The following is an 18,277-nucleotide window of genomic DNA, read 5'->3' on the forward strand; positions in this document are numbered from 1 at the left end:
TGAAGGCATTTCATCTAAGATCAGGACCAAGACAAGGATGTCCACTGTTGCCACTATTATTCAACATAGTTTTGGAAGTCCTAGCCATGGCAATCAGAGAAGACAAAGAAATAAAAGTAATACAAACTGGAAAAGAAGTAATAAAACTGTCACTGTTTGCAGATGAGATGATACTATACATAGATAATCCTAAAGATGCCACCAGAAAACTACTAGAGCTAATCAACGAATTTGGTAAAGTTGCAGGATACAAATTTAATGCACAGAAATCTCTTGCGTTCCTATACACTAACAATGAATGATCAGAAAGAGAAGTTAAGGAAACAATTCCATTCACCACTGCAAAAAAAAGAATAAAATACCTAGGAATAAGCCTACTTAAGGAGGTAAAAGACCTGTACTCAGAAAAGTATAAGACACTGATGAAAGAAATCAAAGATGGCACAGACAGAGAGATATACCATGTTCTTGGATTGGAAGAATCAATATTGTAAAATTGACTATACTTCCCAAAGAAATCTACAGATTCAATGCAATCCCTATCAAATTACCAATGGCATTTTTTACAGAACTAGAACAAAAAATCTTAAAATTTGTATGGAGACACAAAGACCCTGAATAGCCAAAGCAATCTTGAGGGAAAAAAACGGAGCCGGAGGAATCAGACGCCCTGACCTTAGACTATACTACAAAGCTACAATAATCAAAACAATATGGTACTGGCACAAAAACAGAAATATAGATCAATGGAACAGGATAGAAAGTCCAGAGATAAACCCATGCACCTATGGTCAACTAAGCTGTGACAAAGGAGGCAAGGATATACAATGGAGAAAAGACAGTCTCTTCAATAAGTGGTGCTGGGAAAACAGGGCAACTACCTGTAAAAGAATGAAATTAGAACACTCCCTAACACCATACACAAAAATAAACTCAAAATGGATTAAAGACCTTAATGTAAGACAGACACTCTAAAACTCTTAGAAGATAACATAGGAAGAACTCTCTTTGACATAAATCACAGCAAGATCTTTTTTGACTTACCTCCTAGAGTAACGAAAATAAAAACGAAAATAAACAAATGGGACCTAATGAAACTTCAAAGCTTTTGCACAGCAAAGGAAACTATAAACAAGATGAAAAGGCAACCCTCAGGATGGTAGAAATATTTGCAAATGAATCAATGGACAAAGGATTACTCTCCAAAATATGTAAACAGATCATGCAGCTCAATATCAAAAAAACAAACAACCCAATTTAAAAATGGGCAGAAGACCTAAACAGACATTTCTCCACAGAAGAGATACAGATGGCCAAGAAGCACATGAAAAGCTGCTCAACATCACTAATTATTAGAGAAATGCAAATCAAAGCTACAATGAGGTATCACCTCACACCGATTAGAATGGGCATCATCAAAAAAGCTACAAACAATAAATGCTGGAGAGGGTGTGCAGAAAAGGGAACCCTCTTGCAGTGTTGTGGGAATGTAAATTGATATAGCCACTATGGAGAACAGTATGGAGGTTCCTTAAAAATCTAAAAATAGAATTACCAGATGACCCAGCAATCCCACTACTGGGCATATACCCAGAGAAAAACATAATTAAAAAAGACACATGCACCCCAATGTTCATTGCAGCACTATTTACAATAGCCAGGACATGGAAGCAACATAAATGCCCATCAACAGACGAATGGATAAAAAAGATGTGGTACATATATACAGTGGAATATTACTCAGCCATAAAAAGGAATGAAATTGGGTCATTTGTAGAGATGTGGATGGACCTAGAGTCTGTCATACAGAGGGAAGTAAGTCAGAAAGAGAAAAACAAATATCGTATATTAATGCATATATGTGGAATCTAGAAAAATGGTACAGATGAACCAGTTTGCAAGGCAGAAATAGAGACACATGTAGAGAACAAACGTATGGACACCAAAGGGGGAAAGCGGGGGCGGGGGTGATGGTGGTGGGAATAACTGGGAGATTGGGATTGACATATGTACACTAATATATATAAAGTTGATAACTAATAAGAACCTGCTGTATTAAAAAAAAAGAGTATATAATATTTCTACTTACCTGAGGATACAGAGAGAGGCAAACTTGTCACCTAAAGCAAAAGCTAGTGAGTTAGGAGACACTTGCCCATTTCAGGTTTAAAATTCACCATGTTGCATCTTCAAGAAGAAACCTGGAAGCCCAAGATAGGCAATGCTTTTTCTCCTGTCCACCATTACCATATTAGATGTGCTTTTGGCTTAGAAAAAGGTGCGCCTTCTATACAGATGAATTGCAAAAAGCACAACTGCTGGGTGATCAAATTAGAAGGCTTTCATTCCTCCAGACAGACACCCTGAGGCGGGCCTGGCAAGCTGAAGGCAGGCAGAATTTCAGCACCACGCCCATGCCCTCTGCCTGGTGCCCCTGCCTCCGCACAGGACTCAAAGTTGAGTTGTAAATTGAACCATCTGAATTTACATACTTTCAACTGTTTATCAGCTATAAAAATGGAAATTTCATTTGGTTACACGTTGTGTAAGATTAATCAGCTAAACCATGCGTTTTAGGTGGGAGAGCCTTGGGACCAAGGAAAGTAGTCTTTCAGCATTGCATTGGGGTTTGGGTGCCAGTGATCAGTAACATCTTTAAAGTTATTAAATCAATTCAAAGTGAGTAAAATAAAACAAAATTATATATGAACAATGGCTCTGAAAAGATCTGGAAGGGAAGCATAGGTGAAATGGTATAAAAATTATGGTTTTTAGAAAATAGCTCTATATATAATTTTGGGCCTTATTTGTGTAGTCAAGTGCTCTTTGAGAATTTGGGCATTTTAATTTTCCAGACATGGTCCCAATGACTTTCCTGTGTTTATTGTTTTGAGCCAGTATGGGGTGGAGGATTATACACTTTCACAGAAGTTTGGAGGTTTGACAAGTTGTTGGAAGTATTAAAAGATACACATCTATTAGTATTCCACCAACGTTTTGTTTCCTTATGGTCATGGATTCACTAAGTAATTACTTTCCTAATGATATCAAGTTCAAAAACAGATGTGGATCACATAGAATCCAGTTTCCTTGCTAGAAATTTACTTCTATCGTTTTACAAATCTTTAGAAAAAGCTAACTCACTTTGCTTCATTAAGGATACAATTGTGCAGATACAATTGTTCAGCTGCTAGGTGTTTTCCCACATTACTATTTTCTTCCTTCTTTTCACCGTTTACTACTCAACTGTTTTATCCTTCCTTTTCCCCCTAGCTTGCATGTAATTTGCAATATTCTTCAATCTTTTTCATAAAACTCATTCATCTCAGTTCCTGGAGATGGGAAGCCCAAACCTGTTACTTTATTTCACTGCAGCTTTCACTGGTTTTCCTGAAGTTATAGCATTTTGGAGTTCTCTGAGAACTTACACATCTGTTTTTGCTTCCCAAATAAGTAGATACTTTTTGATTGCTCTTAAGCAATTCAGGCATTCCCCCCCGCCCTCCCGTGGTGCAATTTAAAAAAATAGAAGTAATCACTTAATTTCCCTCTTTCATCTGGCGGATGATGAGTTGCCAAGTCCAGTATAGAACCGGTTTTCTATCTGAAGTAAGTATGCGTGATGTTGGGGGAAATTTTAAGAACCCAAATGGGAACGCTATACCGTTCAGCACTTGAAGCTAATCAATTATTCATGATAGCAGAGCTATTGAAAATTTGAAAATGAAAAGTACCAGGGCAGACCCGATAAATTTAGCCTGCCACTTGCGGAGAGCCACTGTCACCAGTAAACCACCCTCCAGTTCAGGCCGGCTGCAGGACTGTAGTTGAAGTCTTCCCGCCCCGCGCAATGCTGGCCTCCAGATACTGCCCTAGTCCTGCCAGCGCCGCACGCTTGACCGGACCGCGCTGCAGAGCGAGGCCGGCTGGGGCCGGAGGGGGGCGCCCTGGCTAAGGGGAACGCTGCTAATGCCTCCTGCGCTGGCTCTGAAGACACGAGTATTCGCAAGAGAGACTTTTTTTGCGCCATCCTGTCGTCGCGTGCGCTCCGGGCTTTTGCCTACTCCAGGTCTTCTTGGGTGGGGGGCCCGGTGGGTGACGGTGCAGAACCTTGGCCCCGGGCGGTGCTCGGGGCTGGGTTGAGGTCCGGGAGCCGCGGCGCAGTCGGTTTAGTCCGGACTCGAGCTTCCCAGCAGCGCCCTCCCCCGGGGCGGGCCCTGACTCTCGGTGCCGCGACGAGTGGGCGGCCAAGAAGCCGGTGGCCGACTGGGCGAGCTGCTGCAAGGAGCGGTGAGACTGGAGCGGCCAGGCTGGTGCCAAAGCGGGCGCGGCGATCGGCAGAGAAACGAGGCTGGGGAAGGAGGAGGAAACAGAGCAGATGAAGGGGAGCCGCCGCCGAGGAAGAAGGCGGATCCTTTCGGCGGCCGCTGCAGCTGTTCCGGGACGCGGTCCAGGGAGTCGGCCCGCCTCTGAGGTGCTGGCCAGGTAGCTCCCCACCCAGAGGGCGCCCTCCCCGACCCCTCCCAGAGCGCCCGGCACGGAAGGAACCAGGACCGCACTCCGGGTGGCCAGGGCGCACCGCACCCCGAGAGGGGCGCCCTTGAGTCGCGCCGCGGCGCAGGTTCGCTAGCCGACTTGTCCGCCCGCCAAGAAAAGGAAGCGCTGTCTCTTCCCGCTCAACCCGGTTCCCCACCCCTTGTACTCCACACCCTGCAGCGGGCGAGCGGCGCGGCCACGGAGGCGCCGAGGAGGGGCGAGCCGCCGCCGGGCAGCGGCGTCCCTTCGGGGGAGAGGGCGCCGGAGAGGAGGCGGCGGCGCGGCGCGACACGGGATGGCAGCTGCTTAGCCCGGCGCGCGCGGAGCAGCCCCGAGCTGTGGCTGGCCAGACGGTGCGGCTGGGCGGGGGACGCCGCCGCCACTGCAGCCCGGCCGGGAGAGATGAGCGCGGAGGCGGGCGAGGGCATCACTTTCTCTGTGCCACCCTTGGCCGAGGGCGGCAGCTACCGGAGGGGAGGAGCGGCGGCGGCCGCCGAGGGCGAGGAGAACCAGCTGCCGCCGCCGCCACCGGGCAGCTTCTGGAACGTGGAGAGTGCCGCCGCCCCTGGTGTTGCGTGTCCCAGTGCCACCCCCGGGAGCAGCGCCACCCGGTGCCGGGGCAACTCTGGTGGCGGAGGAGGCCGACGGACCACGGTGGCATATGTCATCAACGAAGCGAGCCAGGGACAGCTGGTGGTGGCCGAGAGCGAGGCCCTGCAGTGCCTGCGGCAGGCGTGCGAGACGGTGGGCGCCACCCTGGAGACCCTGCATTTCGGGAAACTGGACTTTGGGGAAACTGCGGTGCTGGACCGTTTTTACAATGCAGGTGCGTGTGCAACCCCTTCCCCATCCTCCGCGGTCAGGGTTCACTTTTTCTCAGGCCGCCGCAGGGGGAAAAATGTTTTTTGTTTTCTTTCCTGGGCAGGAAAAAGCAATTTCTGGGCAGCAATCGTGCTTCCTACTTATTCTTGCCCCATCTTAGAGGCAGCGAGCCGCGCTGCGTGACTGCTCCGGGCGGCCTCTCGCAGCTCTGGGGAGAGTGTATTTGTGCGAGAGTCTGACTGCCCAGCCACCAGGAGCCCGGGGTGCGCGTGGTCCTCTTAAAGAACTTCTGATCTCGTGCATTGCGAGATATTTGCCCCAGTCAGCCTTTCTACATTTAGTGTTTTGGTTTCTGTTCTGTTAGGTTTGGCCCACATTTTCCTTCTGTATATACCTGTGCCTGTTTTAGATGATGTCCTCATTTTTTCTGTGTACTTTTGAGAGTACAGAAATCATGACTTCTGCTACTCAGCCAGCTGCAGGCAGAGCGGATCTGTATGAATTTGCATGTTATGTCATGATCTTCCCAGCTCCCTTAACCTTAAGTTTAGTGGTTTGATTTCCCATCTCTTACCAATTTGAAGTTTCAAGTAATTACTTCCAAAAGCAACTTTGTAATTTACACTAAACTTGTGTGATATCTTTGTTAGGATTTTGGTGAAAGAACCAAGGCCTGTTTTTTATTACTCCATATGCCCTGATGGGCTGGAAAGTATATAATTTTTTGTTTGTTTGTTTGTTTTGTTTTTTGCGGTACGCGGGCTTCTCACTGTTGTGGCCTCTCCCGTTGCGGAGCACAGGCTCTGGATGCGCAGGCTCAGCGGCCATGGCTCATGGGCCCAGCTGCTCCGCGGCACGTGGGATCTTCCTGGACCGGGGCACGAACCCGTGTCCCCTAGCATCGGCAGGCGGACTCTCAACCGCTGCGCCACCAGGGAAGCCCCTGGAAAGTATATAATTTTAACATTGTTTAAAACACTGATATGCTATTTTAATAACTAAGATTAGATTGGCCTTTAAAGTGTGCCCATTAAAGTGGTTGCTAGAATAATTCATGAAAAAAAAATCTTTTCAACCTATTACAGATTTCAGAAAGTGTCACTGCAATTCAAGTGACTGCAGCAATTTGCTATCTGTTAGCAAATGTTAGGGATGAAAGCATGTTATTGAAATTAACCTTTAGCACCCTGTACAACCAATGTTGAGGATATATACATATTTATTTTTTTTATAAGTGGGGGCATAAAATTTGATTTAATGGTGGTTTCAAGCAATAAGGTTCTTGCATTTGTGATCACAGAGAAGGTTTTATAATCCAATCTTGTTTCCAGTTCTAATTCTCTTCAGTCTCTTCAAAACACCTGAAGTAGGCTTGTGTCCGTCTTGGAATTCAGCCAAAGCTGAATTTTTTTTTTTTTTTTTTGCGGTACGCGGGCCTCTCACTGCTGTGGCCTCTCCCGTTGCGGAGCACAGGCTCCGGACGCGCAGGCTCAGCGGCCATGGCTCACGGGCCCAGCCGCTCCGCGGCATGTGGGATCCCCCCGGACCGGGGCACGAACCTGTGTCCCCTGCATTGGCAGGCGGACTCTCAACCACTGCGCCACCAGGGAAGCCCAAAAGCTGAATATTTTAAGAACAAGAAGAACTTCATGTTAAGGAAGCCAGACTAAATAAACTAGGACTTTGGTTCGGGTGTATTTTACAGTCTTGGTCTCCATAACTGGACATGAGTATAATATATTTTAGGTTGGTTCTTTGTGTGGCTTGCTTTTCTAAACAAGAAATATAACTTTTCTAAAAATTACAGCACTTTTATTTTTGGATTATAATTTAGAAGAAGTTTCAAAGAACTGAAAGGTATGTGAGGAAAACACCCAGTGAAATAATAAGTCTGTTTTTATTGCATTGATAGATTGGGTATTTTTTATAAAAGTAATCTTAAATTCTAAGCTAATTTGCAAGAGTTTCCTAACAAGGCTCACGTACTGTTTATTCTCCAAATACTGTCTCTGGGAAAGGGAGAGAGAAAGATTAGAAGGGACCAGACATTTGAAATGTATCTCATTTAATCCTCCAAACAAGCCTGTGAAGAAAGTACTTAGCATCCTTCTTAGATGAGAAAACCAAGGGGTCCATCACTGGCCCAAGGTCATAGGTAACAACTGGTTAATGGAGGATTTCACTTTGGGTGCCTGATTCTAAAAAGTCCGGCTTCGCCCTTGCTATCTGCATTTAGCTGGGCTAATTTACTCTCAGAATCAAGAGAGGGAAGCATCAAACTCATGTGGCAGAGAGCTGGCAGGGACCTTATGAGCCATCTTGGTGCAATGTGGAATAGTGGGGAGGAGGACACGCTCTAGGAAAACCAGTGTTTCCGGGCCAGCTCGGTCCCATCCCACTGCTTTGTTCAACCTGGGCAGGCCCCAGTTTCACCCCTGCCTGTGACATGATCTCTGAGCTTCCTCATTCAGCATGAAGATGTTGAAGATGTGACCGAATAAGGATAGTATCAGTTTTGTCCAAACCCTTTGTTTTTCTAAACCGAGGACGGCCAAGTTAGATAGTAGTAGAACTTGACTTCTGATTTCTAAGAGAGCGCTTGCTCGTCCTCTACCAGGGTTCAGCAGATTTTTCTGTAAAGGGCCAGATGGCATAAACATTTTAGACTTTGCAGGAGGTGTCTCTCACAACTCCTCAACTCTGCAGGTATTACTCAGGAGGACCTAAACAAATCATCGTGGCTGTATTCCAGTAAAACTTTGTTAATGGACACTGAAATTTAAATTTCATGTAATTCACAAAGTATTGTTCTTTTTTGATGTTCTTCCCCCAACCATTTAAAAATGGAAAAACCAATCTTAGCTTGCAGGCCTTACAAAAACAGGCCTGGCAAGGTTTTGGCCCCATGCTGACCATCGCTCTACATCCACTACCTCCGCTCGAAAGTTGAACCATTATGATATAGTGGGAAGAACATCATCCCTCAAGTTCCATCTGAATTTTCATCCTGGCTCTGCTCTGGACCACATAATTGTGAGTGAGGCCCTTTGTCTCCTTCAGCGGCCTATAAAACTGACCAAGGATGGAAGTAGAGGGGGAGATTGAAGAAAATTTCTAAGATTCCCTCATGTAATCCTGTGAGTTTGAAAAGGGAAGGCAGCAGGGTGTGCGGGGACAGAGCATTGGAACAAGAGTTTCAACATCGAGATCTGGTCCTGGTTCTTCTCTAATTTGGAGCAAGTAATTTAAAATCTCAGAGAAGGGTTGTAATAATTGGGTTCTAAGATTCCTTCCAGCCCTCAAATTCTGAACCTTAAAATTGTGACAGTATTGATTAAAAAATGAATCACTTCAGTCCACAGAGATGAATGAACTGCTTGTATTAATATCTATCATGTTGCCACCTCCAGGAGATCAGGGTCCGTGAGAAGCGCAGATTCATGTCCTGGTTGTGAGGGTCTACACGGAATGCCTTGGGCTTCCAGGAAATAGCCTCTAGAATCAAACTGGGGAGTGGGGTTCAGAGGTGACCCCAATCTGCAATAGAATGGTAAGCAAGAGGGACTTAACAAGGGCCTCAGTATTTAAAAGGGAATGTTGGTGTTCGAACAGCTCAGCTTAATAGAATGAATAAGAACTTAAAGCTTGGTTACATTTTTAGAAGCTTCCGCTATCTTTGTGTACTGGTATCTTTCTAAAGAACAGATTGCAGTTAAAGGTTTTCACTGATTTTTCCCTATTTGATTATCGTTCAACTGTAATCGAGTTTGTTCTTTGACTACACTTGTCATTCTCTCTTTCATTCCCGTTCTGAGAGGAAACTAATGTTCTATCAAAGATTTTATGAAAATTCATTGTACTTACATATACAATACTGTCACTCAGAGATGGCAGTTGCCAAGCTAACAACACCCCTTCCCAGCTCCCTGCACTGCAGGCAGTAAATTTCTGTGAAAGCTAAGAGATGTCAGTGATACAGATGTTAGTGATGCAGAACTATTCCATTCAGGTAGACAGACCCCAGCTGGCAGGGTCTCAACATTTTTTAAAAAATGAACATGAGTTTTGTGAAGTATGGCTGGTATAGGCTTTATTATTCCCCTACTTTGCTTATGGAAAAACTGAACCATAAAGAAGTTATATTCGTTCATTCAGGCTAAATGATTCAAGGTTGCTGCTTAGATCCAGGAGCACACTTTTTCTTAGAAATAGTATTATAGATGGTGGTTAAATTTGGGACTAGACTATAAGAAGCCTTGTTAATTCAGTGTACTTGAAGTGTGAACCCCATTTATCTGTTTAAACATTCAGGAAATTATGTTCCTGCCAACCTAAAACTGGGACTTTTTTAAACAATTAATTATTTAACTTATTTTTGGCTGCGTTGGGTCTTCGTTGCTGCGCGTGGGCTTTCTCTGGTTGCGGTGAGCGGGGACTATTCTTTGTTGTGGTGCGCGGGCTTCTCGTTGCGGTGGCTTCTCTTGTTGCGGAGCACAGGCTCTAGGCACGTGGGCTTCAGTAGTTGTGGCATGAGGGTGCAGTAGTTGTGGCTCGCGGGCTCTAGAGCTTAGGCTCAGTAGTTGTGGCGCACGGGCTTAGTTGCTCCACGGCATGTGGGATCTTCCCGGACCAGGGCTCGAACCCGTGTCTCCTGCATTGGCAAGCAGATTCTTAACCACTGCGCCACCAGGGAAGTCCTGAAACTGGGACTTTGAATACATCTTTCCCTGTGTTAGAATCAGGAACTTTTGCGTTCATCTAGCTTCTGGTAGCATCCTGGCTGGATGTACGAGCATCGCTTTGGATTGGTGGTGTTGAGAAGAGGGGCTCTGGTGAGGCAGGGCACAAAGGAAGGATTGGGTGGCTTTAGGGAGAGGAGGAAGGATGCTCAGCGAAGGAGGAAGTGATACGGCAGGGGATCTGTAAACACTTTCACCTTCGTCCCCTCCAGACCTATTTATGGGGCTTGACTTCCAGCTGATGTAAGACCCAGGGACAGTGCTCTGCTCAAGGCCACCTCACTCCCTCTCGGGGGGCTCAGGATTGGATGGCTGCCTGCTTCCCCTTTCCTTGCCCCTAGCCAGAACTTCTCCTGGCCTTTCTCTTAGGCAGGCTCTCTGTATTGCAATCTCTTACTCAGCCTTTCACCCATTAGCAACAGTGGGTAACGGGAAGGAAACACATGGAGGCTGAAATTTTAAGAATTTAGCCTTTATATTTTCATCTCTATAGTGTTCCCGCCTTACTTGGGTTTGTGATAAAAGTCGCCCATTTGGGCCATGTCACTGGACAGGCATCTGAACTTTCTGGGTTTGGTTCCACTTGCTTCCAGCACAGCTCCTTAGGACTTCCAGTCTTATTTGATGACAAAACAAAAGCAAACATAACCTTTGTCTCCTCTCTCTATCTCAGACTGAGAAGTTCCTGAGAATCTTCCAGCCCACTTCTGCATTTTCTACTTTTAAATCCAGTGAGGCTTTCATATATACTGTCTCATATACTTGGAGGGAGAAGTATACTTGGGTGGCGTCAGTATTTCCCAAATATTGGTTTCCATGAACCGGTTTAAAAAAATTGAAGACTGACATGAGTTTGTCAACATTTTATCTTCCCAGGTAAGTGTTATAAAGAGAGAAAAAGAAAACTTGACAACCAGCCAGCTACTGCCAAGACTTCTTAAAAAGAAAACGCATTTTTTTATGTTGAATTAGGGAAGGCATAACCTTAGAGTAAAGAATAGCTTTTTGCATACAGTAAATGTGTGGAAAAATGCATTATTTATTATTCTTTTTCCCATTTCACCATGATGGATGAAAACTTTATCGTGCCAATTAACAGAGCAGTGTTTGAGAACCTCTAGTCTAAACCACCTTATAGCCCCTTCCTACCTCATCACTGCTTCTTCACCCAAGAAACAAGCCTTAGCAAAATTATCAAAAGAGCAAACATAGGCAAACTCATAAAGAAAAAGTCTAGTTTAGGAAGGGATTAAAAAAATATCCCAGTAGAGGCCCACTCATGGTTTTTCTCTGGGCTGTTGACTTTTTGCCGGCATATCATTGCCTGCCCCCTGTGAGCTCAGAACACTGTGCTTCCTCTTGCTTTCTTGGAGGCAAAGTTAAAATTTTCCAAAAAGAGCTTTACTAGAAAATTGGAAAAAAGCAAAACGAAAAACAAAACTCCAAAGCACAAAAATAACATTTGTTTTTAGAGCACCCATTTCTCATCCCAGATAGTCAACTGCAGCTTGTCCCCACTGGTCCTGCTTCCCAGGCTCCTGGGATCCTGGTTTCTTGTTTCAGTTTGGTTGCCTTTTGTCTGCTTCATATGTTCATCAGTTGATAGTTCAAGTTGGTTCCACCTCTAGGTGAAGCCTAATTATAGGCTCACAACTTGGCCTTGTGTCACCGGTGGCCGTGGCTGGTGCCAGCCTTCTGGGAGTTCTCTGCTACAAGTCAGTTCCCCTCTGGTGGCTGCAGGGACTGTCCCTTGCTTCCTGTTTTGGAGGCCTGGTTAGAGGCCCGTTCAGTTCCTGTTTCTGGTTTGCGGGATAAAATTGGTTCACTGCTTCTCTGTGGAGCAGTGGGAGGTTGACAAGCACAAAGCCCAATGAATGTGCAAGTTTCCACCAACAGGTACCAACTGGTTTTGCTTTGCAAGTAGTTGCCCTAAGCGGACCCTTCAAACAGCACCCCGCTCTGCCTGAGGCAAGGTGAGAGTTGAGACTATAGTTAAATGAGGTGGGAGTGGGCAGTGTTGCAGGAACTACAGCTGTGTAGTTCAGGAAGAAACCGGTAACCAACAGCCTTGGGAAAGGTATATCTTGAGAAAACAGCCTCACTGTCCCATAAACTGGATATAGATATGTGGGGAAACTGGCTGATTAAGAAAGCTACCCCTTATTTTCAGGGAGCAAAATTAGATTTGCAAATTTTATTAGTGTCATAAAAGAAAAATAGGAAAGCAAAGCAAAATTATAATTTATTTTAAAATCCACTGGTGATTCTAATATGTTGACTTCTTTCGTTGCTTTAATATATTGGCTTTTATCTCTGGCTGGAGATGTTGACTTAAGAAACTCATCAAGGGCTTCCCTGGTGGCGCAGTAGTTGAGAATCCGCCTGCCAATGCAGGGGTTACGGGTTCGAGCCCTGGTCCGGGAGGATCCCACGTGCTGCAGAGCAGCTGGGCCCGTGCACCACAGCTGCTGAGCCTGCGCTCTAGAGCCCGTGAACCACAACTACTGAGCCCACGTGCCGCAACTACTGAAGCCCGCACGCCTAGGGCCCGTGCTCCGCAACAGGAGAAGCCACCGCAATGAGAAGCCTGCGCACAGCAGCAAAGGGTAGCCCCCGCTCGCTGCAACTAGAGAAAATGTGCGCGCAGTAACAAAGACCCAACGCGGCCAAAAATAAATAAATAAATAACTTTATTTATTAAAAAAAAAAAAAGAAACTCATCGAAATATGTGTCAGATTATTGGCGAAGGAGAGACGCTATGAGACAAAGCTGATTTTTAAAGTCTTGTCTAATTATTCCAAAAAGTTTGAAAGTGAGTACTTACATCTTATGTTTTTTATTTTGTAATTTTGTTTTTTTCCAAAAGAAAACATAAAAACTAAAAGATACAGAACCCAGGCTACATTGTGGCAGTTTTCTTAGGGGCACACAGAAGAGAGGAGAAAAAATTTAAATGTTAACATTGTCTTCTACTGAAAATCCTAGCAGAGCGGATCTGTGTAACTTGAATGCTTCAGAAGTTGCACAAGGTAACAGTAAACATTCCACAAGCAAACCATTTCTGTTACAGTAGGTAATCAACAATGGGCAAAGCAATTGCCTTTGGTATATGATTCATGCAGGAAGGAAGTTATATTTCTTTGTACAGCAAGGCTTTAAAAGAGGTTGTGACCAAGTACATTAGTATTTTCCAATACTTTTAGTCTCTTCTAAGAACTCTTAAGAAACGGAAACATGGAGGAGAACTACTCTAGTGAATTATCAGTGGTTGTTAGGCCATCTGACCACTGACTCCAAACCATATAAAACCAGGTATTTGCCTAAGCCAGAGAATTCTCTCTCCTTTCAAAATCTAAGTTACCCCTATTTCTTATTTAAAAATCATCCCCAAAGAATTAAGGAAACCCAGGCTATTACATGTCAAATACCTCTTGATATCACATTCAAGTTTTCTAATAAGTTCATTGTGACAAGTATCAGCTTAGAGCCAAGGCAACCCAGGACCAGGAGTGTGATTCCTGCCGTCCAGGGGCCACAGCGGCTTTTACCTCCAGCTAGGTGTTTTCCAATTTATAGTTTGGTCACACTGGGGCGTAGGTGATTTTATGTGGCTAAATCAGAATGATAATGTAAATGTATATTGTTCTATGCAATGGAGTCCTCTTTTGATTATCTTATTTGCTTCAGAAAACAAATAGATGTGGCAGTGTAGTCCTCTGTCTTTCACAGTTGAGGCAACTCCTCCTTGGAGAAGGGTATTTGATTTGGCCAGAGTAAATCAACTGGTTGAGTAGGAAGTCGAACTCACCTCTTCTGAATCCCAAATAATCCAGGCTTTTCCCCAGTATACTACAGAGAAAACCATGAAAAAAACAGTAAGATAATAAAAGTGGTTCAAAGGATAATTTGAAGAGCAGATATTACACACACATACACACACATGCACGCGCACGCACACAATCAGGAATGCTGCAATGAAATTGCTGATAGATGCCAAACTGCTAATGTACTGTAAGGCAATTCTTTTTTTTTTTTTTTTAACATTTTTATTGGAGTATAACTGCTTTACAATGATGTGTTAGTTTCTGCTTTACAACAAAGTGAATCAGTTATACATATACATATGTTCCCTTATCTCTTCCCTCTTGCATTTCCCTCCCTCTCACCCTCCCTATCCCACCCCTCTAGGTGGTCACAAACCCCCTAGCTGATCTCCCTGTGCCATGCGGCTGCTTCCCACTAGCTATCCACCCTATGTTTGGTAGTGTATATATGTCCATGCCTCTCTCTCACTTTGTCACAGCTTACCCTTCCCCCTCCCCATATCCTCAAGTTCATGCTCTAGTAGGCCTGTGTCTTTATTCCCGTCCTAACCCTAGGCTCTTCATGACATTTTTTTTTTTTTAGATTCCATATATATGTGTTAGCATATGGTATTTGTTTTTCTCTTTCTGACTTACTTCACTCTGTATGACAGACTCCAGGTCCATCCACCTCACTACAAGTAACTCAATTTTGTTTCTTTTTATGGTTGAGTAATATTCCATTGTATATATGTGCCACATCTTCTTTATCCGTTCATCTGTTGATGGACACTTAAATTGCTTCCATGTCCTGGTTATTGTAAATAGAGCTGCAATGAACATTTTGGTACGTGACTCTTTTTGAATTATGGTTTTCTCAGGGTATACGCCCAGTAGTGGGATTGCTGGGTCGTATGGTATTTCTATTTTTAGTTTTTTAAGGAACCTCCATACTGTTCTCCATAGTGGCTGTATCAATTTACCTTCCCACCAATAGTGCAAGAGTGTTCCCTTTTCTCCACACCCTCTCCAGCATTTATTGTCTCTAGATTTTTTGATGATGGCCATTCTGACCGGTGTGAGATGATATCTCATTGTAGTTTTGATTTGCATTTCTCTAATGATTAATGATGTTGACCATTCTTTCATGTGTTTGTTGGCAGTCTGTATGTCTTCTTTGGAGAAATGTCTGTTTAGGTCTTCTGCCCATTTTTGGATTGGGTTGCTTGTTTTTTTGTTATTGAACTGCATAAGCTGCTTGTAAATTTTGGAGATTAATCCTTTGTCAGTTGCTTCATTTTCTCCCATTCTGAGGGTTGTCTTTTGGTGTTGTTTATGGTTTCCTTTGCTGTGCAAAAGCCTTTAAGTTTCATTAGGTCCCATTTGTTTATTTTTGATTTTATTTCCATTTCTCTAGGAGGTGGGTCAAAAAGGATCTTGCTGTGATTTATGTCATAGAGTGTTCTTGTAAGGCAAGTCTATAAGTATAAATGTTGGAGTCATCTATTCTATAAGGTGGAAATCAATTGTATCTCTACCAAACAATATTCATTTGTATCACTGTGGACAAGTATTATTTGCATTACTATCAGTTTTATACAACTTAACGTTTATCCCAAAAGCATTATAAAATGGTTTTATCACTAGAAAGACAAAGGTGCTTTTTTTTTTTTTTTTAAATCAGATAGTTCCCAGAGGGTGCCTTGACCAGAAACAAGTCAGAAATACACCAGTGTGTTGCTTGCAGTGTCTGCAAACCCAGCTTCATTCATATACTAGGAAATCATCATTACTAACAGGAACTTCAGTAGTCTAGATCACTCCAAACAGGTTTATTTTTTGGAGGGAAAAAATGCATATAATATTTTAGAGGGCTGGCAAATTGCTCTAAGACTCCACACACCAAATATGTTACTTTGATCTTGTAATTTAAGGCAAGTCATACGCAAATGAACACCATGTGTTACTGAATGCCAGGTGCCGTGCCAGTCACTCTACATGCCTGAACTTATTCAGTCTTTATGAGGCAGATAATACCAGTGGATCAGTTTTACACATGGGGAAACTGAGACCCTGCAGAGTTACCCATTTTCCCAGTGCCACTTGGTAGAACCAAGTTTTGAACCTAAGACTGTTTGATCCCAGAGTCTGTTCATTTATAATTATGCTCTCCTGTCTGCTAGAAATAAATTTTCTGTTTGAGAACATTTAAATTACAGTCTTCTCATCAGTAGACATTTGTTGACTACTTAAAATCTGCAAGATTTCTTCCTAAGGTCTGCACAGAATTATGTTAAGAGTGCAATTTCTGCCTTTTATGGTCTTACAGTCTGCCCATTGAATTCAACAATTTAATAAATAATTATTGGGAGCCTACCACATGCAAGGTGATGCTCTAAGTAGTGATAAGTGAAACATCCAAGGAAATTTTTTTAAGGACTTCACAATATGGATGATTTCATTAAACTGGACACATGAGAACAATGTTCATTACTGCTATAACAGATGTGAAAATGCATTGAAAATAATAATCTTACACACCTGTAAACTACGCGTTAGGCTCTTCACTTTATTTTTATATGAAATCAGTATCATGTTCCAAAATTATTTAAATAAATACCCAGATTTTATTAAAAACCTTTAAAGTCTTTTATAAATATTGACAAAATCTATTAAATTGACTTCAAGGAGATATTGTAATTCTTTAACGTGGAAGAATTTTTTTATATAATGACTCATAGAAACAAGTGGAGCTATTACTTGAGGCTTAGAATCTTTTTTCTTATATACTGTTTCTACAGTAGTGGAATTTGATCTGTATTTAAATTCTCTTGTATTAATCCTTTCAGTTTGTGAAAAAAATTGAGGCTATTTTAGGTAATTGCAACATGCCAACAATGTAGTATCCATTTAGGATTCCTTAGGCATATAGTCCATGATAAAATTGTGTTACTTGCTTGTTGATAATGCCTGGGGCCTATGTATGGTCCTTGGTTGACAGAAAATAGTCAGCTTGAATGCCAAGTTACTGAATGGCTGGGCAAGAATGAAGATAGTAAACAAACAAACAAAATTCCATTTAGAGAATGGAATCTAAATGGCAGACACGTATTAGATACCTTGTTGATGCTTGCAGAACCAGATCTGTGTTGTGGTATACATAAAAATGACTAAGGTTGAAATCTGGGCGACCTTTGAACTTTCTAAGCAACATTATGAATGTACACTTTATGTAACCTTTCTAATTCTTTTTTTAATGTTTATTTATATATTTATTTATTTATTTTTGTCTGCGTTGGGTCTTCGTTGCTGCATGTGGGCTTTATTTAGTTGCGGTGCGCAGGCTTCTCATTGCAGTGGCTTCTCTTGTTTCAGAGCATGGGCTCTAGGCACGCGGGCTCAGTAGTTGTGGCTCGCAGCCTCAGTAGTTGTGGTGCACGGCTTAGTTGCTCCATGGCATGTGGGATCTTCCCAGACCAGGGCTTGGACCTGTGTCCCCTGCATTGGCAGGCGGATTCTTAACCACTGCACCACCAGGGAAATCCTCTAATTATTTTTGAGTCACATACATACAGTTGATGTATGTTAGTTCTACCAAGACAATTTCTAGATTTTTAGGAATTGGTCTTGGGAAACTAGCTTTGGTTGATCCAGTGAAAATTCAGATCTTTGGATCTAGATAGTAGGATTTTAGCTTTTCAAAACTAACTCTTGGTCAGTTTACTGTTTACTATTTATATACAGTCAGAGTAAGAAAAGATTTCTGGACTATGTAGAGTGGCAGAGTCTGGCTTTAAAACCTAATGTATCTCTGTGTGTGTGTGTGTGTGTGTGTGTGTGTGTGTGTGTGTGTGTTGCAAAACAGGGTTGCATGTAAGTTGCTTGGCTTGATCTAGTGAAATTCGAGAACAATGCTGTAGCTTGCACGTGAGTTACGACAATAGTTGGCCTAACTTTTCTTGCCCAGCAACTTAGTGCTGCCAATAGTTTACGTGCTTAAAGTACACTTGGCAGTTGGTAAATTTGAAATAAAGTTGGAAAGGAAATGCTAGCCTAGATTCTTAACAGAGTCCTAGACTCTTCTTTCCTTTATAACTCAGTAGTGTAGAGCATTTATTTGATCATTAAATATGCCACACGAGTGGGTTACCCAAGGACTGATCCTGCTGTGTTTACTAGTGTCAACCTGCAAATCTGCATTTGTGTTGTTTCCAATGTCTAAAATTAAGGGTTGTCAGCATTATGAAATCTTTGCACAGTCAGCTCTGCTTTTGACTTAACATTTAATTTCCAGGAGTACTTTGTTAGTGTTTACTGGTCCATATAGCATGTATTCAAATGAGTGACGCACTTGGTCATAAGTTTTTATTTGGATT

At 43.0% G+C, this 18,277-nt stretch overlaps 1 protein-coding gene across 1 annotated transcript in view; it reads left to right on the forward strand.

Annotated features, from left to right (window-relative positions):
• Nucleotides 1–4,938: 4,938 nt before the first annotated feature.
• MAP3K5 (mitogen-activated protein kinase kinase kinase 5) overlaps nucleotides 4,939–18,277 on the forward strand; it is a gene marked incomplete at its 5' end in the record, with an annotated part of 214,286 nt that continues 200,947 nt past the window's right edge. The window contains one exon of the mRNA XM_082855833.1: nucleotides 4,939–5,362. Within this exon, the coding sequence (XP_082711959.1) occupies nucleotides 4,939–5,362 (424 nt within the window). The remainder of the gene's footprint in view (nucleotides 5,363–18,277) is intronic.

The sequence above is a fragment of the Leucopleurus acutus genome (genome assembly GCF_964270905.1).
Source record: "Leucopleurus acutus genome assembly, chromosome: 15".
Taxonomy (NCBI): Eukaryota; Metazoa; Chordata; class Mammalia; order Artiodactyla; family Delphinidae; genus Leucopleurus; species Leucopleurus acutus.